This window comes from Anguilla rostrata, chromosome 1 (assembly GCF_018555375.3).
Source record: "Anguilla rostrata isolate EN2019 chromosome 1, ASM1855537v3, whole genome shotgun sequence".
NCBI classification, from domain to species: domain Eukaryota; kingdom Metazoa; phylum Chordata; class Actinopteri; order Anguilliformes; family Anguillidae; genus Anguilla; species Anguilla rostrata.
The window spans coordinates 14162952-14189739 of NC_057933.1; the positions used below are offsets into that span (position 1 = coordinate 14162952).

At 46.4% G+C, this 26788-nt stretch overlaps 1 protein-coding gene across 3 annotated transcripts in view; it reads right to left on the bottom strand.

Annotated features, from left to right (window-relative positions):
• The window catches only part of daam1a (dishevelled associated activator of morphogenesis 1a), a 73182-nt gene that overhangs the window by 24591 nt on the left and 21803 nt on the right, over window positions 1–26788 (bottom strand). For all 3 annotated transcript variants that reach the window (XM_064323557.1, XM_064323565.1, XM_064323550.1), the window contains exons 2-3: window positions 14834–15105; window positions 8824–8913 (exon numbers count right to left, since the gene is read on the bottom strand). In XM_064323557.1, coding sequence (XP_064179627.1) covers window positions 8824–8913; window positions 14834–15019 — 276 coding nt within the window. In that variant the 5' untranslated portion in view covers window positions 15020–15105. The remainder of the gene's footprint in view (window positions 1–8823; window positions 8914–14833; window positions 15106–26788) is intronic.

Here is a 26788-nt window from a genome sequence, read left to right on the forward strand (position 1 = left end):
AGCCATTGCAGGACAGAGTACATGTACAAGTGCTACGACATACAATATTCCTAATGTATCTTCCAAGCACACTGGCAGAGTGAAAAAAAGCATTAGGACAAAGATAAAGCAAAGACAAAAGTCCCAGACTTTGAATCGTGAAAGGAAATTGCTTGCTTTAGGGATTTTTTAATAAATGGGGGGAAAAGCTTATTCCAAACAGCATTAACGATTCCCCCTCCAAAACGGCTTTTCCGTTTCACAAGAAGTCCCCACAAAGGGAGCACGTCAGGACACAGGCGGGTTGTCCCAAACGGGGAGGAAAGGAAGAATACCTTGACTCAAGCGGAACGTCTCTACAATGTGGGACACTTCCTGTCCCCACCTCCCAGCCTTCCCCTCACCCTGCACCACACACACACACACAGAACAGGCGAGCAAAGCCGGGGGGGGGGGTTGTTTCCACTAAAACTAATCAAGTGCCATTTCGTTGCCCGAGTGCTTGCTCCACCAACAGTTGAGCGTCTTAACAGGACAATGCTCGCTCATTTCACACTCTGTACCCCCAGAACCCGAGGAACGGGTGGCGGGTTTCCAGGGTTGAGTTACGTCACCGCACAGGGGGAACCAGCGCCTTGGAAGCTGACCAGAGAAGAAGCCGACCTCGGTGCACCTGACCTACACTGCTGAACTCTACTGAAGCCTTTTCTCTGCTCTCTCTCTCTCTCTCTCTCTCTCCCACTTTCACTGACCTTCCGTGTCTGGGAACACTGAGCACTCCTTTTCCAAGTGCAAAGACTACACAGAAACTCAAATACCCCTACTCCCAGCCCCTAACATTAATGCTACAAGTGCAGCTCTTCCAAACCATTTTGTAGAGCAGAATCAGAGATAAAGGTCCTTTTGTTTGGAGTTCTGGCAACAGATGGAGAACCTGAGAGGACATTCGTTAGAGATTACAAAAAATTATTTTCCCAGAGACATCTTAACAGACGGGGTTCTTATACACTCTATAGAATCAAGGACTGGGAAAGCATTCAGTAGTGCTTAACAATTTACAGCTTCCTTCAACTAAGATTTCATGCAAGCTGGGTCTACACAGTAGAAGAGATGCATTCAGGAAGATGTTTCTGGTGCCAGATAATTAGATTGAGTGACTTGGCAACCAATGTAAACACATCTCATTTTAATAACCAGCAGGCCTATTGTTTTATGGTAGTGTTCTGAAAATAATGCGATTAATTAAAAATATCTTTGCTGGATTTTGACCAAATAGTTTGGCCTCCTGGGGTTAAAGCTGGAGAGCTGACCAAGTTATAACAACAAGGGCTGTGTGTAAGAAGTTATGGACACCGCCATTTACTTATTATTTCATCGTACGTTTTATACTATGTAACATTTTGAACTACAGTATTTAGTCAGAATACCCCTTGCTAAACACCGCTATTAATGGTTGTGAATGCTCCAAAAGAGTTTCAGTTTCCAAACCATATATCAGGTCTCAAAAGCTGATTGATGGCAATTCACCTACAAAAGTGCTTGCAGTGTTTTGTTCCATGTTAAACACAGCACGACTTTCTGAGATACAGTAGGCAAGATTCATGGTCCCCAGTGATTACACACTGCCCTTGAATTAACCCTCCACCATTCATTCAGTGCTGTCTTTGAACCGTGGTCCTCTCAGCCCTGGGTAAACATGAGTGTGCTCCAGCACCTCTGACTCCTCAGCGCTCTTGATAAAACAGAGAGAACTAATTACCCTTTCACCCGCCAGTAATGGGCTTGGAACAAAGTGGTTTGGGTTTCCAGCTGCCTGCATGCCTTCTCCCCCCCTCCCCCTCCCAGCACTGCCCTCTCTAATGCACTCAATTAATCAATAATCACTTTCTGGTTAAAGGCCATAAACTATCAATGACAACAACAATGTCATCTCTGAGACTCCCAAAGTCTCTGCACAGACAGGAACATACCAGGATGATATTTTGATATTCCCTCTATGCCAGCAATTGCGGGTAACCTCAAATTGCATATTTCAAAACTGCATTCGCCAACCTTTGGGGAGAGGCCAGACAAACACATCTGGGTGGCACAAAGCAGCCTGGCAGAGGATAAGGGGCTTTACTGTTTAAATTTTAACAGGCTTCAGCAACAGGGAGGGAGAGAGCTCTGGCTATGACAGCAGATAAGAGAATTATGTGTGGGGAGAAACACGGATAGAGAATACCATTTTAAGGACAGTGCCGTATCTCTCCGGGGTAAACAACTGACAGAGCGCAGCCTTTTCTGTGGACCTGTCGGCAATTACAAATCACCTTTCCTCCCTCGGTGAAGAGGGTAATGGGAGAAGAGGCACAGAGCCAGCGGAAAGCGGGGTCGGAGTGAGCTCAGCGGAGCTGGACTAACTTCCTGGAGTCACAGAGTCACTGTGTTGCCAGGGCTGCTGCACACAGCGCCAGAACACACCTTCTGATGATATGCTGACATACACACCGCCTGCAAAGAGCTGTTATTACAAACACTGTGCCTCGGCCAGTCAGGGAGTTTTAACAGGCACTTAAAAAGCGCTTCACAAAAAAATTGAGTGCAAAGCACAGTCTTTCAGGCTGGTGCATGTTCTGAGTATACAGTGGAGCTATGCTAGGCTGCCTTCAGAACAAACAGTGACAAGTATAGACTGACAGAAACAGTCGGGGAGATCATTACTCTTGAAACATCTCCTCACCTGCTCTGTTAAATACACACTGAAGCCAAATTAAATACCAAATCTGTTCAGACAGAGAGCTCATCCTGAAAGCAGTGGATTAAACCTTCAAATCAGGAGAGCTGGTTATGCTGTTCCCCAGAGCGGTGTGTCCATGTCCTCATAAGCACGGTGGCTGAATGAGCTGACTGAGTGACTGGCTAGTCTGCAGCGGGTGAGGTGCGGGTGTACGATCCGGACGTGTGGGGTGGTGGGTGCCTCCGTCTCACTGCTGAGGGCCACCTCACCAGCAAACCGCTGAATCTAAAGCAGCACCTGTGAGTGGAGGCCGGCCTTCCTGTTTCTTTTGGAACAGTAGGTTTCCTCCTTCTACGGCGATCGCCCAGAAACACTCGGGTCTTTAGGGAGTGGTGCCAAGCCCATCTGGACCGGGGCCAGCTTCACTGCTGAGTTGGCATTATTGCCCTGCCTCCACCGAACTCTGTCTCTTATCCAAGCATGATGTTCGGGGGCCAGAGTGTAGAAGGGAAGGGGGATTGAGGGAGCGGCCCTCCTCCTCCTCTCCCTACCCCACCCACTCCCACCCACACATTTCCTTGCAACTGCTTTATGGATGTATTCTCGTCCTGCTGTACCGAGAAATAAATGATCACTGGGCCCGTGCAACAACCAGGATAAATCTCAACTGCACTCCAGATCAACAGGGGACTTCGGCAGACAAGCATGCTGGGATGTCATGCAGGGAAGGGGAAACCAGGTCAAATTCCAGAGAATTTAAAGGTTTGATTCCAAACGTTAAATGCAACTTTCTTTTCCTCTTTTTAATAGAGGCAGGGTAACAAGATTTTTTTTTGCTTCTCCTTCACACGTTCATTACCCTAGTTTCAATTCACCCGAAATCCCCAGGCAACTCATAATTAGCTCCTTAATTGGGCCACAGCAGGTGAGGTTAGGTAAGCAGTTTTAATTTGCTGCTCACTGAAGAGGGATGATATCCCACCCAAGAGATATCGTGCCCAAGAGAGATTACAGCGCTTTTATCTGCCATGCTCACAAAATAACCTGAACCCAATTGCCAGAACCCACAAAAAATACCAGCAAAGGAGGGAAACTGTGCACATCAAGCCACACTAATGGGCACCACCCCGTTCACTGCAATCTTGACAGCATTAGTAAAAATCAGAAGAAAAAAAAAAACTGTTAACCATAGATATCTCAAAACCATTGCCCTTGATACCAGCAAATTCTGGCAAGGCTGCCGAAGGGATTCTTCGTGTCAAAAACGATTCCCATCAAGTGTAAACAAGCTATCGATGCACATGCAAAATGTATTTTACAGCAAGTGTATCCCAGATTTGCTGGCAGAGAATATGAGAATTTCGACATCCCTGACCATTCCGTTTAGATGTACAACAAGTGGATCCTTAAACAAGGCATGAGGACTGGGGTTGGGGTGGGGGGGACATAAGTACTGAGTGGAACCAGGTGGTTCTGATTGCCATGCTTTCTCAGCTCCGCAAACGAGGTGACTTTCTGGCACAGCAATCCGCAGAAAAGCTTTGACGTCACCGCTGGTAACATTTAGGGAGACATCTGCGCTTGATTTATCGGCCTCGGCCCTCGAACCCCGTGCTCCCCCAGCCCCCCACAAAACAAACTCTGGAGTGTGGGCCGCGGGCCCCTCTGGCTGAACGGGGGGCCGCAGCCGAACCGGGCGCCACGCATTCCTGTTATCTGCGGCTGATTAATACCTCAGCTGGAACGATATGATGGGACAAGTCTGCTTCACGGGGCTCCTCCCTTCGCCAGAAACCCAAGACTTGTTAACACTCGTAGGGGGAAGAAAAATGCGAGTCACGTCAAGAAGGCATAAATACTAAAGCTGCACATGTGGCAAAAATGCACGTTTTGGCCGTGCTGGTCTAGGCCTGGACCGATCCATCTTCAGACTGGGGAAGGACGCTCCCCCCCCACAGGGATCGCAGGCATACGGGTCCGAACATGGAGAGCGCCCTCTCTGGAGGACGGCCTCCAAACGACCTGCAGACGACAGAGACCACGGCGTGTAACAGTTTTGCAGAACAGTTTTCCCTTTCTGTGGCAAGGCGCTAACAGAGGGATGCTGAGTTGGAGCCCGTGTGAAACAGAGGGGCTGGTGCGGGGACTGCTGATGGATCGGAGGGTCGTGTCCCAGGACACGAGCGGGAGATCAGACAGCCGGGGGAGGGAACGCGGCGTCTGGGACGGGGGGCTTAGGCAACAGGGATGAGGTCAGCGATCATGGCCGCACGTGAAATGTGGCACGGGGCTGCCACCTCCAAATGCTTTGTGTGTGAAAGAGAAAACTCTCCCGACTCCCACACAAGACAGCCCTGTACATCCAGGCCGCACAGCAGTGACCAAAACAACAGTGCTATCACTTGGCCTCGTCTCCCACACCACACTGGCGCTGACCGACACAACGCAGGCCTCACATGACCTGCACTCCAAGGGCACAGTCTTGACTAACAGCAGCATAGTCCTTTCCTAGTCTCTGTCACAGGCCTGAAGACTCCAGTAGTCTCCATCTTCTACACCAACACAGAAAAAAATGGGTGTTTCTCCTTGCAGGGCACTAAAAATATTCTATTTATTTTCTCCAGCATCTCTCTGTTCTGTTGTGACGACTCGTTCCCTCCCATTCTGACACCAGACACTAGCCACAACGATTTTTATTTACGCATTCAGTAAATCATGAAGACCATTGCCGCTGATGAAAGAACGCAGTGCCTTATATGAGCTTTGAAGATCTGGGGAGAAACGCCGATGCATTTCATCTTCATGGAGAACAATGCCCGCAGTATTGGATGTCTCTGAAGGCACACATTAAAAAAAAAGAACTTCAAATTCCTGACTTAAAGAAAGAAAGAAACTCTCCTCCGGGGAGAAAGTTATATACAGTATCTGTTGCCATGGTGAGGATACAACACACAACACACCCCCACACTAGTTTCAGTGTTCAGGTTTCTGTTACAGTTTAACCACCAGGATCAAGATGCTCAGTGCACATATCCTTTCCCTGCCCTCTGTCCTTAGCACAGCAAGGCTCCGCTCTCTTCTCCTGCCAGCTGGGAAGGCTGTCTTCCGCAGCTGAATGATGCTTTCTTTTATATGGAGCTGGATGACAGGCTTTCTCCGTCGGACCAAAATAAACTCCACATGAGCTAAGGGTGTGTATTTGTGTACAATATTTGCGATGGATCACGTACAAGAAGTTCAACAAGCAGCAAATTCAGCTAAGGATATGCACATCTATCATATCATACTGGCTTTAATCTGGTTCATGATTCAAATGTGTATGCCCTGATAGGCCTGAACAGTGGAATCCGTTACAGAACCATCGGCAATAGTCATTGGATCATCTCACACATTAGAAATGTATTCCTTCATGCAGTCAGTTGAAAAGTTACCACAATATTACTAAAGGCAACATCTCGAGAGAAAGCTTTCAGCAACACTTAGGCTGGCTGTTAAAGACCAGCCTGTTTATTGTTGTATAATATTACCATTCCAAAACACCACCATAAAGCAACAATTTTTGCCTAGTTCCATCATTTTACAATAACACTGATGACTGCATAGCCAAAAGACAGTTGGCTTTCAATTTGCAAGTCCTTTTATGTTACTTTTAAAGAAATAAACAGATGGTCTCATGACTTATGCCATTTACACTCTTTAAATATCATACATTTATATAGCAGGATATTTACTGAAGCAATTCAGGTCACGTACCCTGTTCAAGGGTACATCAACAGTGACTCACCTGGGAATCAAACCTACAAGCCTAATTCTCTAACCATTACTCTACACCTCCGCCTGTTTATGGTTCCATTACATCTGCAGGTTTAAGTTTTTTATTGGTCAGTAAAGGATACAAATTAAAAGCAACTTCTAAAGGTTTTTGTGCAACTCAATGCAAATGCCTTGTGTCATTAAGAGGCAAAGCAAACACAAGCCAAAGGAGCAGAAACAGAAGAAGGTCACAGAGGCTCTACTTCTTCTGAGGCGTTTCCGTTTGAAGTAAATTGAGGGAACGGGGAAGAGCCTCTGAACAGGAACTGGCTCAACTCTATCGATTATATCTGTAAACCAAGGACTATCCTCAGTTTTCATCTCTGAAGACTGAAGGGGAAAACCAACACCGAGGAAATATCGGTGGGTGCATTAACATGTCAAGGTCAGTTTGAATGCCCTTTTCAGGAGTGCAACATGAAATACAGTATGAGAGAGTCGGATAGTTAGCAGCCAAACATGAACATGCAGACAGAAGTCCATTTCCTTTAGGTCAGAGAGCACTGGGAGAACAGGCATATATTTCCGATGGCAAAATAACGCTCCAAGTTTCCCTTTAATCAAACTACTGGGCCATTCATTTCTTGAACCAGGTAAAAATGGACACACAAACACACGTAATTGCACACACAGACACACACACACATACACACACGTATATGCAGACACACACATATAGATTCCACTCGAGCATATACCATAGATACACAGGACTGCGAACAAATGCATCACACAGCCCTGCAGTTCATTGTCTCAAAATCGTTCAGTTTCAAATCCAGAAAGATTACTAACAGATGCTGCTCTCTGGCTGGGCCCAGGAGGGACCCTGCTTCAAACCAGAGAGAATGTTGTGTTTGGAACCAGAAGAGGGAATTACCTTGCAAGCAAAAAACTGCAAGCATTTCCTATTGAAAACACCTCTCACTCTGCAGCATCTCTTAACATAACCCAGGACGTTCGTTTAGGCCTGCTTGGCAAAGCAGCACAACCCTCGCTTGGCCTCGGCGAAGGAGCAGGAACCGAACACATCGCTGGAGAAATTCTGCTGACCACATGATCCTGCAGCCCAGGCCAGACAGGTCTGGCTCTTGTGAGTGTATTAGCCATATTCTGTGTGGACATGATTTCCTCTGGCATACCACCTGGAGTTAATGACAGGATGTTGTGTCACATTGCATTGTGGGATACGCTGAAGTGGTGTCTAGGGGGTGCTTCTGGCTCAGGATATCCTGCACCTGCCAGTGGCCTTGAGCCATGCCACTCAACAGCTCTGGGGACAGAAGGCTGCTGATTGGTCAGCACCAGCTGTTCGGCTGCCTTTGCAGTAACAGTCACAACCTATTAGGGCAGATCTCTTAATGAGGCGTATGCACTGGGAACCCATGAGATTGATACCCACTTACAGACAGATCTGTTTAAATATCACACCACTTTTGGCACAGCCCCGCTTTTGTGAATTTAAACGCGCGTAATACCTCACTGGCTAAAACTTTCTTGTTTGGACTAAGTTTACGTCTGAGATATGAACGAGGGGCATTAATATTGCAGGCCATTCCGCTCAGTGAAAGATTTATGGGCTATAGACTTGATAGATGAGATGTTTTCCAGGAAATGTATCCATTTAAGAAAACAACTCCCCAAAGTTAGGTAAAGTAAGTTCCCATTAGAAGGCGACACAAGCGGACAGCTTTGATGTGAGTGAGGGGGGGCTCTGGGAGGCCGAGGGCTTTGTCTGGCTCCAGTGATAAAAGAGCCCTTTCACTGGAGAGGGTTCACTCCACACTCGCTCCCCCACACTGCCCCCGAAAGAAAAAACAGCTCATTTGCTTTAGTCATGATGAAATGAATTTATTTTTATATACAGCATGCACACATTCATATGCTCATGCTCACACTCACACACACACACACACACACACACACACGCACACACGCACATACGCACACACGCACGCAATCTGCATGCAAAGGTTAGGTGGTACTCAGAGGTGTGATAACCCTTACAGAACTGTAGTATATTGCAATATATTGATACGGATTCTTATTTTTTATTATTACTATATATTATAAAGATCAGAAAAGATGCTTCAAATATATGGGCAACTATGCAAATTATTGTCTTTCAGAAATTTCTGCAGAAAAATAAATTTATCATGATATTATCCGTGTCCACGTATCTAAAATATATTGCAGTATATTTCACCTGTGTAAGGACAGATAGGCCCATATTTCCCTCATTTCTGTGCATTTGACCTGTCAGTATGCAGTGTGCTCTGTCAGGAGCTAAAGTCACAGTATCAGCACATCCTTACCTTCTTTTTACTACAGTATATCTGCCATTTCTTCTCTGCTGGGAGAGCAAACATGGCCTCTCTGTGTTTGTCTGTGAGGTCAAGTTCATCCTGTATGGAGAAAGGACAGAACAATCGGTCAGTACATCTCCAGTCAGCCTGGACAATTCCCAATACTGCTGTAATGATGACAGCACATTTTACAACCAATGCCAATTGTTGTTGATACAATTATGCATATATCACTAAGCAAATACAAAAAATGAGCACTTAATATTTAATATACCCGTATGCTGGATACAAATACTATAACAGTCAACATAAACTGAATTTCCATGCGAAGAAAAAGATTTAATTTTTAGATATGTTTATAAAATTCTGAATATAATGTGATACAAAGAAATAGACACAAGCTGAAAGGATTGTGCAAGACTGTTTCAAACAGCGCTGAAGATATTGCTGCAGTAGACGGCACAATCTGCACAATATTCCTCGCAGCATACAGCTGTTTCCACTCTTGACGCTGAAAAACGCATTTAATGAAAGACACAGAGTGTACCAAATCCACCCAGAGGCCTAAGGTGAGCTGCAGACAATGCGATTAGTTCCCACGAATCAACCAATCACTGCAATTTCTACCCTGCGTGGCACGGTGCCGGAACACTGTTTCGCCACTCAGATCCTCCCAAGTCTGGTTACAGTGGGCTCGGGTCCAGTGGAATCGTGAGGGCAGACGGAACGCTGTCGCGGAGACGAGACCAGAACCGCGGTCGAAAAAGCCCTCGGCGCTCTTTGTTTTCCGAAAGCCCGGGAGATTGGGCTGGCGGGCGAGCATCGCCGCGGCCGCTGCTATTTCGAGCGCATTCTCATCGTACCATTAGCCGTTGCAAACAATTTGAACTCCGGGCTGAGGGAGCGCAGCCATGCAATTACACGTGTTTTTCTGTCTCGCGCTCTCTCCCCGGGGGTGCCTGTGGTGCAGGCTCTGACACGGAAGGCCAGCCAGGGCTGCTGTCCTTCCCCTCCGGACATCTAATCCCATTCCACGGCAGGCCGGACCGAAATTCTCCAACGCGCATTTGCATTCGCAGTTCACCACCCCCTAAAGCACCAGCGCTCAATCTGGTCCTCCGGCAGAATCCGGCACTTTTTGCGGTAAAAGATTCTACCGAAAGAGATTCTGGTGCTTCTTTGGAAAAGCTCATTCGGACATGGCGGCCGAAGGCCGTTCGCGGAATCGTTAAATTATTACCTGCGCTCTTATGTAACCCACATAGCATTCCTTGGCAACCCTCTCCGGCCAAACTCGCTCCAGATGTTTGGGTGCAATGTTAATAGCTTCATCTGAGAGTCATTAAAGATAACCCCCTGTCCTTTTTGGCCTAAAACTCTGCCGTGACCACAGCCGGGGAGGACAGAAAGGAAAAATCTTTGCCCCATTTGGCCGACAAGTAACCCGCAGCGACAAAAAAGCATGAAGGAAACAAAATACCTTTCGCAAGCACAAACACGCATACCGAGACACGGCATCACCGCCAGACTGGAGATCTCTTCCTTGATCTGAGACGCCGATGCTATCCAGTGTCTTTGGTGGTGACATCAGGACGAGACAGCCAAGTGAAGAGAAACTTGTCTCTGACCCCGACGTTTACCCCTCATTTCATCATCAACCCAGGGCTAATCAAATGTGTCAGAGGTCAAAAATATCATCACAACATTCTTAATGTTTCCCTTTAGTTTATCGTAATGTAGAGTAACTTTGACATTTGAATCGGAGATATATTTGGACCACTTTAAGGCCAACTGTTCAAGAGGAAATCACGTGAAAGTGACCACGAAGGCAAAGCAGTATACAATGGTTAGGAAATACGATTGTGCTACTGCCATTTTTGTGTTTGTTTTCCTTTTATTTTAGTTTTATTTCATATGTTTGCCATTTCTTACACAAACCATGTTTGTTATGATTTAAATACTCCTGGTTGTAGTAATTAAGAAAGGTGTTTAGTCTACAACTCATTTAATCACAAAGAGACCAAATTGGGGCACTGCTTCAACAATCTAGTTTTATTAGCTATATAACAGTGAGGAAAACCAATGAACTTTAAATATGATCATAAGGTGTTTTAACTGCTGAATGCAGGCTAATTAGGGCACAATGAAAATTAATTCAGGAATGGAGACCAGACAAGTACCACAAAAACACCACCTAATTGCTTCCAGCTCACAACCGACGATCTATCACTTCCTGTGAGAAGGTTTCTCATCCGGGCCCCCTCCCCACACTGAGCCCGCAACCATGACGATATATCACTTGCTTCCTATGCATATCCTCCAAAGACTTATTTCCTCGCCGTCCGCATGCTGTGACAAATGTCTGAGGAAGCCATGCTGGATTCGCATCCTGTCTGATGTCTATTCCATTGCTCTCTTTCCTCTCCGTCTCCCGGTACGCCCTGTGATAACCCGTGAGAGCCGGTGTGCGTCAGACACCCTCCGCACGCCCCGTCCCCACCCCGCGTCTCTCAGTCCGCCCAAGGGCAACTCGATAGGGAGACTGCGGTTCATTGTGCGACTCGCGCCCACTCCTCCTGACCGCTATCCAACCCCGTGGATTTCAACCATGACCGCTGACCGTTAACTCGAACCCCGCACGGAGTAACGCAGGGCCCACCGAAGGCACAGCTCAGCTTCCCTCCCGGGTGGAGGAGTTTAATTACAGCACCGCCATGTTGAAAGGGTAGCCCCAAAGCCCTGCTGTACCAAGCCTGGGGAGAGAGAGTGCTCATGCCCCCTGCTCGTGTTCAGGGGCCTCTGTCCGTCACGCTCTTATGAGCAGCTCTATTAGAGTCATTTACACTGGGCATCCAGTGGAACTCATCCGCTTCCCAGACCAGCAGTGCCAATGAGACACACTGCAGCCTGAAGGAGAAGAAGAAAAACTCACACCAAAAGCTAAACGTCCTTGTTTATTGAAAGGATGTTATACTTTCCTACGCCAACCAGTTGGCCAGCACTTATAACCCAGACCTAGCACAGTGTCTCTCCCACCTCCCCGGCTGACGCTGTTTGACAACTCAATTTCGGCCTTTTGTGAGCGCTTTCACGGCACACAATGGCCGCAGATGCCGCCCCAGCGCGAACGCCGCTCGGACCGGGGGGGAGCCGTGAGCTCACTGCGCGACGCCCGCGGCTGCAGGACCAGCCTCCTGACCGCGAGGGCATCTGGTAACAGCGTGAAAATCGGGGGGCTGGCAAAGCGGGGGCACACTCGCGCTGGAGGGAACCCGGGGGGGGGGGGGAGAGAGAGAATGGGGGCCGAACGGTCCACTGCACCGCTTTGATGGACCATTAGAGCGCAGTGCACGGATTCCTACGTTAACGCGGAATCTGGACGCGTGCGTGTTATGGCGGGAGGAGCCGCGGGGGAGTGGGAACGGAGCCCTGTGTTTATGGGGGAGGATGGGGGGGAGGGGGGGCGAAGGCTTCGATCGGGGTGACCTCATCAGAAAGGCCTCCAGACAGAAGCCCTTATGCTGGCCTGATCCAACAGCAGCAGCGGTGATGAGGAGAAGGTGTTGCATGCCTTATAAATCGATGCCACATTATGCAGCTTGGCTTCACACCTCTTTAGAGCAGCATTACTGCCCCCATATACTTTTGAAATAGTTGAACACCATTATTAGTATAAAAACACAAGAAACAGTAGGCATGCCCTCAAAATATGTTGATACAACAGTGTAGTACATATGAGAAATATTCAATACTGCCTTTCATGTTCAAAGCTTAAGTTACATGCCTTTACATATGGTATGTCTTTACGTATGGTTTTCACTTCCGGAATTGCAATGCAGAAATGCCGGAACACTGTCTAGCTGGACAGAGAGGATCATGGGACCAACAGACAAGACTTCATATTCAAATGCGGGGCAATTTCCACCCCACATGCCAAACCCCCGGCATGCGGAAAAACAGGAAGAACTCGGCATCTGCTTTAACCTTGACTTCCGCCCCATGCCCTCTTTCAGACATCATTTCATGCCGCATCATCATTTCATGCGGTCTGCAGTCATCGAGTTCATACACACGATCTGTGACTGAACACAACGGCTGGCCTCTTTTCCCCTCTCCGGACCGTGCGGACGGAGAGAAGATCAAAGCTAATCTTAGCATCAGAACTAGTCGGAAACACTTTTTCTAGTGTATAAAGTTTTTTTGTATGTTCTGTTGTGTTTTTATTTTTGTTTATGAATGAATGTAAACAGATTCAACAAGATAAACAATAACAGGTGGTATGAGTGATGTGCTCTATTTACAGACTGCATCCATTTTTATGTATTTCCTCCCCTATTACATTGAATGGACCTTCAGTTAATTTAATTGAGTTAAGCAGCTTTCTTATTTAAAAATTCATATTTTATAAGTCAGAGCATGAAATAAAATAAACTGTGTCGAGACATCTTGTGATTCCACTTTATATTGGCTTCCAAGACAAATAACATAAGATCATTACCATGCTAATTCCTACAAAATGAAGTCAAATTAAGAGATCATGCTTATTGAATAGAGCTAGGAGGATGTTCATCTCCAGCACCATCTCTCAAAAAGGATGATTTACTTTTTTCTCTGTAGGAAAGAGCAGTGCTTGCTCCCCCCATGATGTATTCTGCAGGCGAGGGGCCAGAATTTTGGGATAACTGCGCTGGACCCCCCCCCCATCCCACCCCCCAACTCCACCCTGTTAAGAATGGCAGGACTTCAGGACTCCTGTTTGTCCCCTCTGCCAAAAACGAGGTCATCTAGCAGGCTCCTTTGTGCTCACAGTAAGCTTCTCCAACAGTCACGGTTCTGTATGGCCACTTGCTCTCACATCTTTTAAGGCCCATATATATATATATATATAAAAGAGCCCAACTAAGTCAATAGCTGCTCAAGCAGAACTTTTCTGTGGGTAAATAAAAGGAGAATTGCTGTGAAACAAGGGCTCTCCTGGAGCCCGGCGCTGCAGTCTTCACACACTTGGCCAACTCAATTGAGGTCAGGGAGAGCGAGCGAGGCAGTTGAAAATGTAATTAGCGAGAGGAGGCCAAACACAGGGCACTCAGCAGGCTTATTGATGTGTAAAGAAGCAGGCATTTGCATACTCTCCCCCAAGAGGAGCTGAGACTGGCAGGGGGGAAGTGGGAGCAGTAAACGCAAGCTCCTGCACGGGCCTTCAAGCGATTCCGCTCCTGTAATCCCCCTGTACTGCCTAAAAGGAGGGCCACTTCCAATTGATCCGTGGTTAGCTCAGTCACCTGGGTGCTTAAAAATAAGTGGCACTCACACGCACACAATCCAGCTCTCAGCAGAAAGTGGATTAAAACAACCGGGAATAATGTAACCGTGGACTCCGTTTGCTTTGTTTAGTCATTGACTGTTTCTTTTCCCATACATCACCATTACTGATTGGAATTCATCACTGATGACGTAACCAGCTAAAGCAAAACACGATAATACATCTATGTCCAGCTGAGTTGCATAATCATGTCTGTATTTACCATACCTAGCTGGCTATAGTTTTACAGCTGAGCGAGCTAAAAATGTTATTTTATGGTAGCTGTATGTCATGCTGAAGACTATTTTAAACAATGCATAAAGCTAACAAGATGTTTTTTGTGCAGTGTTTGATATATATTTAAAGAAATGGAATTTGGGGGAACATACATTTTTATTATTATTATGATTATTATTATATAAGTAGCAACTGCAGTGAAAATGAGGGGCCATATTTCTCCACTCTCCAATGCTTTTCTAAAAAGATTACAAAGTTAAAGTAATTTACATTATGAATATAAATAAGCATAATACAATTTTAATAGCATTAGTCAGAAATAATTATGTCCAACAAAACTGCTGTTGGCTCAGATTCAGGACCTGGTTCAGATACAAGACCAAGGGTCATGTTTGAAGTCCTAGGCAGATGGAAAAAAAAAACCACAGCGAGGCCACATCACACCCCTCCCCCCCAAAACCCCCCGCCCACGGTACTCACCACCAGCTCTGAGAACATGGCGTCCAGCTCCTCGGCGGGGGGCATGGGCAGGGTGGGCTCCATGACCTGCAGGGCGAGGTTGCTGTCGTTGCGCAGGCGGTAGGTGATCTCCGGCGGTTGGTCGCTGCTCCTGAAGCAGCACAAGATGAAGGAGATGCCGCGGCCGCTGCGTTTGCGGGGAGCCATGGCTGCCGCTGCTGCCGCTGCTGCTGCTGCTGCCGCTGCTGCCGGCTGCAGGCTCTGCCTCGTGTGTTCACGTCAACTACAGCTGCCTGTGGGGGGGCAGGAGGGAAGGAGGCATGTCACTCACCACACACACGGCTCACCGCAGACCCAGAGAAATGATGAGAGAGGGTCACAGGTTCAACTGCACAACAATCAACTCTCCGAGGCAGTGCCAAAAACTAGCGAAAAAAAAGAAGCCCAAAGACCAATTCAAGGTTTTTTTTAAATAACAAACCTTTACCTTACCTGAAATTTTAAAAAAAGAGATGTGTATCTCGTAACATTCTTGAAAAATGGGTAGCTTGCAGTTCTGCCCAGCCAGGCTTCATTTAAGACTACTCTGACTTAAATGATTCATGACCAAACTTTCAAACAATCTGAAGCAGGAACAATTATTCAAAATTATAATCAAAACCTACACAAAGCAGAACGGGGCTTTCCATCTTAGAGGACACTTCAGCTGTCCTCAGAACAGCTGTAACCTGTCCACAAAGATGGAAATCAGTGGGTCCGTTTAAAATACGGTATCTTATATCACCGTGACTTTTCAGAGTACATTCTACATAATGACTTTAATTCCCTTCCTCAGGTCTCGCTCCCGTTAACCAGATAACTCGCTCAGTCTGAGATTAGATAACAGCAATTTCATGCCGTACGGAAGAAACAGGACACGCAATCTGAGGTCACTGTGAGACAACCTTTCTTAAAAGAGCAGAGGCCAGAGTTCTCCTGAGAGGAACAGGTTTAATCATATGAATTCCTAAAGGTGTTACCAACAGACCCTGAAAACAGGACGCTACTATATAGCATTCTATGAACAATGCTCCCTAATGTTCAAAACAACTCAAAGAGAGAAGTAAAGAGAGCACCATTACAGCTCTACGTTCCTAGCTCCATTTGACATACGTGCGAGTCTAACACACAGCCCATTGTTTTCTGTGACGAGGATAAACAAATCCAGAGTGATCACATGATTACATAAAGTCTCACAACAAGCCGGAACGCGGATCAGCACGCTAGCTGCCAAAAAAGCAAATATGCCCGTGAACGGTGCCCACCTCGACGCTAGCGCCCTGCTAAGAGTGGGCGGCGGGCTGCAACAGAAGAGGAGAATATAACACAATGGCACGGTCTGGCCCAGCTCCAGCCTGTCTGTCTCATCAACAGTGGAATTACTATACTTACGGTTCCTGGCCCCTTCACATTACCCTTCAGTTCGTGAGCTCTGTCTTGACTGACTGCATGATACGCTCTTGTGTTTTTTTTTTTTTTTTGCTTTTGTTTTGCTGAATAGGAACAAAAAACACAGGCAGTCATGCATACTGTACAACCAGGTTGTCAGGCAGTCTGATTGAAATCGACCGGTATGGGAACTGTCTGTTTAAAACCAGGCCATTAAGCATGCCCTGCAGGAAAATGGCATACAGGAGAAAATCCACCATTCAACTCTAAAGACAAATATACATTTTATTTTGATGGAACCATTCCTTTGAAGTCCACACCCCCACTCCCCCATACACGCATTTTCCTTGATAACACCCAGATGCAATATTAAACGTCAGGTTATGACTATTTTTGAGGGAGGAGGATCCGCCCATTCTGTGGCTAAGCAGAGTTCTGTTGCTTTGGACAGACCGACCACCTCCTCCACACAGAGGGTTGGTTGTGTAATTAGGCCGGTCTGAAACTGGCGTCCCTGCCGGGCTCATTGTTTTGATCTCTCCTCTTGATTTGTTGCTTCGGTGACCTAGCGATGATCAAGGTGGAACAGCAGCTCCGCACCACGCGGGCCCTCAGCACCCCACGTCTCTTTCCACATCTCTGAACTAACCGCACACCGCCAACTGCCATTACCCTTTAGACTAACACTGCTAACACTTTCCAGGGGCTCAATAATACATGTAAATACATAAAGTCTATGCATATATTGTAGCATCTGCTAAATGACTGAACTATAAATAGTAAATAGTATAGTCAATTATAATTACATTAATGGCAATGCGTGTTCATATACAAGTACATCCATGCTGTGCACTTAATTTACTTCTATTTGCTTATTTGAAAGTGAACAGCTGGCATGCAGTGCCAGTGTTCAGAAGTTATGTTAATCATACAGTAATTTATTGTCCAGCACTGCAGTACATTTCTTCATATGCGCTTCTCTCTCTTCTGCTCAAATTTTGGTTTTTCTCTAACTGGGCTTACAAAGATTTTCAAGGTCTCCGAGTGCATTTCAACAATCTCTCTCCCTCGCTTGCTCTCACACAGATTCAATTCCTCTCACTATGTCAGGGCCTCTGAGACAGAAAGAGAGGGAGGGAGGGAGAAAGAAGGGGGAGAGAGAGAAAGACAGAGAGAGAGGGAGAAAGAGAGAGGGAAGGAGGAAGACAGAGAGGGAGAAAGACATAGAGAGAGACAGAGAGAGAGTGAGCACTCCCTGTGTAAACAGCTGCTGGAATCGCTGGGGTTTTATGGACCCATAAGCCGCGGCTGAATTGGCTCAGGATTAGACGAGAGGATTGTAGCCAGGCCATAGCCACAGAGCAGGGGTCATAATCCAACTCGCATGTGTCCAACCCAGCCAAAAGTGCCTGCCACATATTTCGCATGCACCAGCAGCACATGCTGGACAGCCCGATCTTCCTTCCTTCAACAGTCCTACCATATTTGACACCCTCCTCTATCCACAGATTTAAAAATGCATAGGGGCGCGATAAGTAGAAGGCTTCTAGCAGAATGCGTGCGTTTCGCCTTTGCTCACCGGCACAGTACCTGTTGACGCAGATTTATGATTAGGCTTTTAGGAGGGTTGGAGGTGACATCCCCCGTGTGCAATAACTCAGAAACAGGGCCGTTTGCTCGACGCAACGCTCTGCGCTTCCTCGCCCGGTGAAAAATGAACCCGGACGAGTGCTGAAATGCAGAGCGTGAAATAACACCAGCGCTCCGTGTCCAGGTGCTCGCACAGGATCATTTGTTTGTATGACTCATGCTTCCCTCACAGCGGGTGTGATGTGGCACTTTCAGGTGTATCCATCCACCCTCGTATGTATGAGCGCAGACAGTATCTGTGCTGTTCTGAGTGTGGAGGGCCTCGAGCTTGGAGCCATGGAGTGCAGGGGAAACAAGGAGGGCAGGCTCAAATAGATCTTTGGGTACAGACTCAAACAGATCCACCATAACAAAGTCACTGAGAAAACCGATGAAAAACTACTGAATTAGTGAAGTTGTGTCCTCAGTCGTGGTAGCACAACAAAATAGGCCTATATTGTTGTATATGGTGGTATTACTGTGACATGAAATGGGGAAGAATGAAGCACGAGGGTGTGCGAAGGACTGGGCGTGTCAGTTTTGCTCTGCTTTCTGTTCTCAGCACTGATAACAGCCGCTGTTTTCATTGACATGCCAAACCCTGATCTCAGAACAGGACCATGACAGGGTCCTGTTTCCAGGTACAACAGGAGGAAAGCACAAGCCCCACCTACTGGACACACCCCCATTTCCCCGGGCTCCCCTGAACTCACAAGGCAGCTGCCAAACAGTATGATGAGCAGCATGCTCGCTGGACCTCCGCACATTCCAAAAAAGGAAACAAACCTGACAAGGGTCCATTAAATTTGGAATGGGATCCACAGTCACAGAAAGCACAAGGGCAAGTGCTAGATCTCAGTCAGAGTCTCACAACCAATACAGTTTACTCCTGTTTAGCTTGGGTTTTACAACTGAATCCCAATTCAAACACAACGGTCTCCAACATTTACGTTGAGATGATGGACCTCGAGACAAACAGATGTTTCTTCTCCAAATCCTTAGATCTGTTTGGCACCTAAATGGCACTTTGACACACTGTTGATTACAGCAGGAGAAATACTGCCTTGTCAGCCGTGGCCAGCCATGTCCCGCACCACACAGGAGATCAGCAGATGCTGTGCTTTCCTTCCTCAGGAGTTTAATGTCTAAACACTGAGCGTGTGCCTGGCGGTGGTGCTCGGTTGTAGCAGAAACATACTGGTCAGTGACTTGAGCCGACTGTTGATTTCGAGGCAGCTGTTGAGCTATCCTTCCTTTTTCGGGCCATAGGTTGTGGCAACGCGTTGGGACGGCCTTCAGACCAGCGGCGCTGCGAGTTTGACTCTGTCGAAATAAATTAAACAATCATTTATCTTTCAGCGCACAGCCCCGTGCATGAGCACACAAGCTCTGACGGGCATGCCCGATGGAGGGAGGAATTCCACGGTAAACCAACCTCCGAGGCTTCGCTTTTGCCTCTCAGTAGGTGACCCCGAATCCTCTCTCCTTGCAAGCCTTTAAGCTGCACGACGCATTTAAAGTCCAAAATCCCCCACACGACCCCGGTGGCGGTCTACCGACAGCCTCCAGTGACCCCCACCAGCATTGTGGTTCCATAAAATTGTCTGGACTCTGCTGTTCATCTCAGGTCACTATGGGGGAAGGCCCCCAGTGAGAGGCAGTTGCTCTGTGGTCGGCTATCTTGCCTCCGTCTTCTGTTTGGCGCGGGCCGTTCCTCCTCGTCCTCTTGGCTGACCCTTAGGCTTCGCGAACGCGCGGTTTAACCCCGGCGGGTAATTAGGGATTTACTCTGCTGTGGTTCTGACCGAGGGAGACTCATGTTGCAGCGGAGCTATTTCCACAGTTGGGCAGCCGGAGAGAAGCTGTGGCGCTACGCACGCACCCCGGCCGCTGAGCCGCTGAGCCACACCAGCACTCGGGGAACACGCCAACGCGCTCGCATGCACACGTATGCACGAGGCACGCACAAGAGCACAGAGCTGAAACTGTCGAGCAACTCATAATCTCTGAAAGAATCTGCCTCCTGTGGCAGAACCCTTCTCTGAAACCTTCTTCAAAGGCCAGTGCTGTAACAGAGTGCCTGAAGAACAGGTTGGTTCAGAGCTGAGATGAGATGAGATCTAATCTTCTCTTATTCAAAATATTTGAGAAGGCATGAGATTATGAATGACAATTTCTCAATTCACTATTAAATCAGTCCGTGGTGAAATACAATCACGCATATCAATCAATCACAAAAAAGGAATAACGTTTTTTAACCAGTATATATAAAACAGTGCCTTGATGGCAGCCAGTTCATTGATAATTATTCTTTTATGTCGACATAGTCAATAGGGGGAATTGGTGTTCAGTTTCTCAAATATTTAACATTTAGAATATTCAAATATCAACGTAATTGAAAATAACTTTTCAGCTTTGCTGGTTAACTAGGTCCGTCTAACTGCTGCCCTGTCACTGTGTCTGCATGTAGTCCAGACCCTCCCTGCCTTATCTGGCTGACGCATGAGCGCAGCTATTTTGAGCTCCAGGACTGGATCTGGAGGTGTTTTTACAGCCACTGATGTCTGGGTTTTGGGTGGGAGACTGAAATTTCCCCCCATTGAGAGAACCGCTCCGATTCTGCCACAAACTCCATTCTGTCATCAGACTCCAACAGGCCGCTGACGGACGACTGGGCGTCGCACGCCCCCGCAAACACCTGGCGGTGTTCGCACAGCGGGTCCGCACTTCCCCCAACAGCGGATGTATCCCTGCAGCCCTCCTTGTAGACATCTTCACTTCCCTTTCTGCTTGATAAGGCAGATGTTTGAAGACATTGTTACCAGTAACCCAGAGGATTCATTTCTCCTGGGTTTTTTTTCTTTGAGATTTCTAACAACTGGAATTGGTTAGCGAGCTCACATCCAGAACTCTCATTTATAGTGAGCTGAGCTATTTGGCACATGAATATATGCACCTGGCAGTTAAACCCTTGCCAGTAAAATTCAGAGGCTACCAGCTTTTATGGAGTCTCACTAGGAGATCTCACTTCATAACAAAACAACTGGTTCTCCAGGAAAGGGATGCCGCATCAGTGTACCTTGATCACAAGATGGCTGCCCATTCTCCTCATATGGGGTCCAGATTGTTACCCTGCATAACACATCAAAGGGCTTTGCAGTTTTCCAAGTGCTAGAAATGCATTTCCTCATATGTTTTCACAAAGGGAAACCCTTCAAACGGCCCAATGATAGCCCTTATCTCATGCTTGGTACTGCACCCTGCCTGAGCATGAGCAGAAGCAGGTCTATCCATGCTGGGCCAGTCAAAACACAGAGCGAGACGCTTCCTTTGAAGGGGGAATTTCAATGCACCCGAGTGCAAATCACGCAGCTCGTATTTGCACTCCGGAATACAACGGGAGCCTGTGGTCAAGCCCCCGCTGGTTCTTCGAGAGCACGAGCCCCGAAACCCGAAAGCGAGTTCAAAGCTTCTGGATGCCCAGCCGGGGCACTTACATGCTAAAGTGAGAAGAGAAAACAAACCGTCCGTCATTTGGCTATAGCCGCGTATCTGTGATTACCCTCGCCTGGAGGTAACCACGACAACATTCCTCTTGGCCTAAGCCAATCATCGCATAATGGGCACAGTCTATGCTCAGCTCCCAGTTTTGGTAATATACCATATTTATGAGTTCACTTCAATGAAGACTATGCTAAAACAATATGGTCTCTCTTCACAAGCGCCAGCTTATAGACTAAATAAATTCACCAGCTCCAACATCACATAGACTAGCAAACAGTCCAGATTCTGCAAATGAGATGTGTGCATATTGACAACTTTCACAAGCACATATGCTCAAACACGCTTATGTTTGCAAAAAAAAACAAAAAAATACACTCCGCTGTATTCAGAGAGCAGGAGGTCTTCATGAGACCGGGGTACACCTCACCTATGAATGACAGCCCTTCCGAAGAGAAACACCATAGTTTACATGCCCCACCTCCTTTTACACAATGAACAGCTTCTGTGAAAGGATGTGGGGCCAGTCCAAGTTATAAATCAGTGAAACACAATTCTGTCAAACTATCACTGTGGTATACATTACATAACAGACACTTTAAAAACTGTCCTCAGACAATATATCTTTGTATCCGTAGAACTAGCCGTTAGCTAATGAACAGAGTAATCGACAACATTAACAACAGTGAAAAGTATTTACTACACTCCTTCTAGCGCTTGAATCAAATGTTTGCAAATAAAGTAAAGACACCTAATCACTGCCAGTAATGCATAATGCATAAATAAGTCTGGGAGAAAAGTCAATGAGTATTCCAAAATAAACATGAGAGATTATTTAACTTTTTGGATTATTTAACCTTTACTGGCTAGTTTGCGAAGGTTCTCTATGTAAGTGCATGTATTTCACAAAATTGTAAAAGGCATACAATGAATCTTTAAGCTACATAATTCAAATTCTTTACAAAAATCACATTACGGGCTTCAGCTGAATCACATGAATCAACCGTGGAGCCTGTGTAGTTTTAAATTTGAGCTAAGCGGTATTTTGGCAAGGTACACAGAGATCTCAATGTACCGTATGCTATGTCTCTAAATTAATTACTGGTGCCAGGAAAAACATGCCTTTGGGTATTTGCAAAAAGTAAAGATCAAACACGGTTTATACATTGAAAATGTATCTTGCACCTTGATTGGAAATTATACCTATATCAATATTAGAACCTTTTCACATAGACAGCTCTGCCAAAATCCCCATTCAGGTATCTTCAGGCACAATAGACATTTGGCTGTAGTGAAGTTTTGACTCTCCAAGCACAATAGCACTGTGCGGTTACCTCTATGATTCTCCTGTCAGAGACAAAACAAAGCTGAGAGCGTACATGGAGTCTTTCATAAGGCCTCCATCAGAACTGACATGTTCCACAACTCCCTTTGTTAGCTTTTCATTCAAGCCACTGCGTATTGCGGCAGGTGTCATGAAATATTTATTACAGTCATTGAGACAAAAGACCTACTAAACCAAAACAAACATGGCTCAAAAGCGGCTAACCAAACATGACGTAAAATACACCCCAGTCATTTTCCCCCGACCTCAGAAGAATTAAAGAATCTCACTACCTTCTTATAAACACATAAAAGGCAATGTTTATTTATGTACAACCTTGACTTTCCAGCACAGGCTACCTAATATCCACAGCTGGTGTCTTCCACATGTTCCAGAGGATATGGTCCCCTCTGGTGAAGTGAACCTGGGTGGACTTCACACAGCCCTGCCTCCTGGTCAATAACCGGAGGGGGGGGGAGTGGCTCTGGGGCCCACATGTGGACAGGTTTTTTTGGCAGCGGCTGGGCTTCCTCTGGTGGACCCCGTTTGAGAGAGTACTCCCCGTGTTCCGAGCGGGGTCAGCCATGGGAGAAGGAACCACTTCACTTTGAAGTGCAGCCACTGCTCGGAGCTCGGTGGGTTTTTTTCTCTCTTCCTCTGTCTCCCCCCCATCCTTTCTTTGGTGAAATGTTTGCTAACAGATTGGTATTAGGAAACGTTTGAAAAGAGAAATATACGGAAAAACCCACCTGTGGAGTTTCTGTTGATTCAAAGTCCTGAAGTGTGGTCCGTATGAGGCATGGCAGTAATAACTACGGTGGTATTATTACTATTAGGATTACAGTTATTTGGACATTTTTTACAGTCTACCCTTCATTCAGACAGGTAGAAAGCAGAGAGAGTAAAAGACAGAGAAGGGACCACTACTGAGACAATGCTATGGCGAGGGACCGGACCACCACCCTTGAGGGGGAAACGCATACGGCAGAAAGTTGGCAACACTACAGACAGTGCCACACATCACTATTTAAAACATTTTCTTAGTCACTTTTTTGTGATTAAATAGCATTTGTTCAAAGAAAAGTAATGAGAACTCTGGAGAGACAGAGGGACAAACAAAGAAGGAGCTGAAGACGCAGAGTGTAAGAAATGAAATGGAGGCGAGCAGCGCTCCGCCTGCACGTTTTCACTGTAACTCTACGAACCCAGGATGCCCTCGCCCAGCTCTCCCGCACAAACCAGCCTTTTTAACGTTTGACTTTTCCCACGGGGCTGCGCAGTTAAAGAAATTCCATTCAGGCCTGTGCCAGTACGCCCCAACCCCCAACTCCCCCAAAAAAATGTCCATCCTCTGCTCACAGCAATGACCGCCCTCACTATCTCCGCTCACAACTGCACGGATGATCGATCACGCATGGCGCTCATTTCCCCCCAACAATCTATAAGATAATGCGTGCGTCATGTCATTTGCATTTTAAAGAACTAAATGTGAAACTCTCTCTGACATGGGAGCCTCCCACCACTCCCTCACCCCCGGTAGATATATAACATTCCAGCCACCACAAACTTGCCCCGACTCATAAGGGTGGTACAGGCATCATACCATACAGCTACACTATCTTTAATCCTCCCTGCCCTGCATGCCTCCTCCCTCCTCTGGGAGACTCCCATCCCCCATATAACCCCCACCCCACCCCCAAAAAAAACTACACAGCTGAGATTTTTTGTAATGAATGAGGAGAAGGATCACAGGCTATGGAGTCAACACCATGGTCATTAACCCAAAGAGACAGCCAGGTGTTTATGAGAATATAAGAAAAAAAAGTGTACATCAGCATGATTCGCTGCTCGGTTTTTTGGTTCATCCTTTGAAGTATTACCCTCATAGTTTTTTTTTTTAGTTTATACAGTATCTTGTGAATCATAAATCAAGAAACTACAATGGCTACATTGTAATTGTGAACAATTCAGTAGTGCCAGCACAACAAAGGGCACTGCTCAGTATCTCAGTATGGTCTGCCTAATCCTTGAGTGAGTTCAGTAATGGGTGCTTTTCTTTGTGAGTCAGAAAGGGCACAAAAGAATCATGGATCCCATCCCACCAAACTGTAACCTAAGAATCTCAAGGATTTAGCTACAGTTGCAAACACATGTGCTTTTACAGTTTTGACCCCCAGGTTGTCTTCAGGGGAGCAGGGGGCTCTTGCGCTCAACATAAACAGTAAATGAAATAATATTTGCAAACAAGAGGAAAATTCCCCAAACAATATTTCAAATTCAAACCATTACAGATTATGAAATGTCTCCGTAAATTCATTCTGACCAGGGAGCCAGGACCAGCACAGGGGCTGCGGAGAGCACCTTGCCAAAATCCTCCACTGTGTGTCAACCCAGAGCCAGAGCTGTCCGCTTCAATTTCTCCCCTGTCGTAATCTGGAGAGGACTGATCTGTTCAGGCAGTCTCAGATGTTTACCAGGATTTTTCTTTGTGTGCATGTGGCCCATTGCTTCTCCCCGTCTCTGCTGTGATTTGGGCGTGTTGTTCTCCAGTGCCCTCAGGGGAGCTGGCTCATTGGAAAGCCTACATAATTAGGCTGAAAATGGACTCCTTGAGTCACTGTTCGCTGCACCTCATCAGAAGAAACAGCTGAAAAGCACACCTGGAAAGCCGTGACAGAATCGTCGACAAGCGACGATAGCGGCTTGCGTGTCCCCGTTTTGCACGCAAGTTGATGAATGAAGCAGAATCATGATTAGTAACTTTCGTTACTTTAGACGGCGAGGGGCTTTGCCACAATATTTGTTTCTGTGTGTAAAACATGTAATCACAGAACTCTAAGAGCTAGCTCCCATATTGAGTCCAGATGTCAAAAACATCATCTGCGGGCTTCTTCGTGCAAACTACACTCAAAACAGCTGTCAATTAACATTAGAACAATGGCAGGATGTTAATTGCGGTTATCAGCATACTGACAGCTGGCTACTCTTCACAGAGCTGTGCCATTTCAGTTTTGACAGCTCGCCCAGCACATGCAGTACTGATATACAAAACAGCATATGAGTTAGAAAAAAAACTGCCCATTGTTTTAAAAATCTTAGTTTTATAATGGCTCACCTTCAGTGTATCACTCTCTCCAAGTGTTCCATTGTGAAGGCTTAGCTCTACATGTTAATAGGTCAGTGATGCCCTGGCAGCCCCATCGCATTAACCTGATTCAGTCTTAAACCCTAAACTACAATTAGTTCCTCAAGATATTCTTACACAATCTTCTAATCCCATCTTTTCGTCAGTTCAGTCCATTAAGCACTGTAAAGGTTTTACTTTCCATCTTATCTCACTGAATTAAGCCCATAAAGGCACTACTCTGAACTGGAACCATGAAGCAGGGCTTTCAAAAGCACAGAGACTGACCAGTGCATTCTGCGGCCACATCGGGTTCCACTTCAATCAAGCTCGAACGTGGGCATGGCAATTCCAGGCCGTAAACAAAGGCCTGCACCAAGAATATATCCACATAAACACACAGACCAAGTACAAACTACTTCATATGCTATAAAAAGCAGTGATATACAGACAATGGCTTAAGATGGAGAGAACAGAGTCTATCTGAGGAAATGTTTGACACATGAAAATCCTGCTAGTAAACAATTGTGGAGGTTTCAGGACCTTGCGCACATGGTGTGAATTCCTTGTGTTCAGTGTGTTCAGTAATTACAGAGCGAAGTGTTTTGTGAGCAATGTCACGCTACTGGTCCAGGTGCCCTTTGGAGCGTTGTCAAGAGACAGAACAGGTGATTGACAGGAGTGTGACAGACATGGGGACATTATCAGCAATGCCAGGACATAACACCTCCAGAACAGATAGCGCTTCGAGAGCCTTGTTCAGATATTCTGTGGGGAAAGCCATGTGCTCTGGATGTGTTGTGCGCTTTGAAGAAAAATCTATATCATATGAACACAAGATGAAACATACAGGCAACATGATAATACATCCCCAAATAATCACAAATATCAAACGCTTCCAGGCATAAAAACATCTGCTATTCTGTGCCTGATAATAAAATCGCCCTGTCTGGAACTGCAAGAAAGGAAA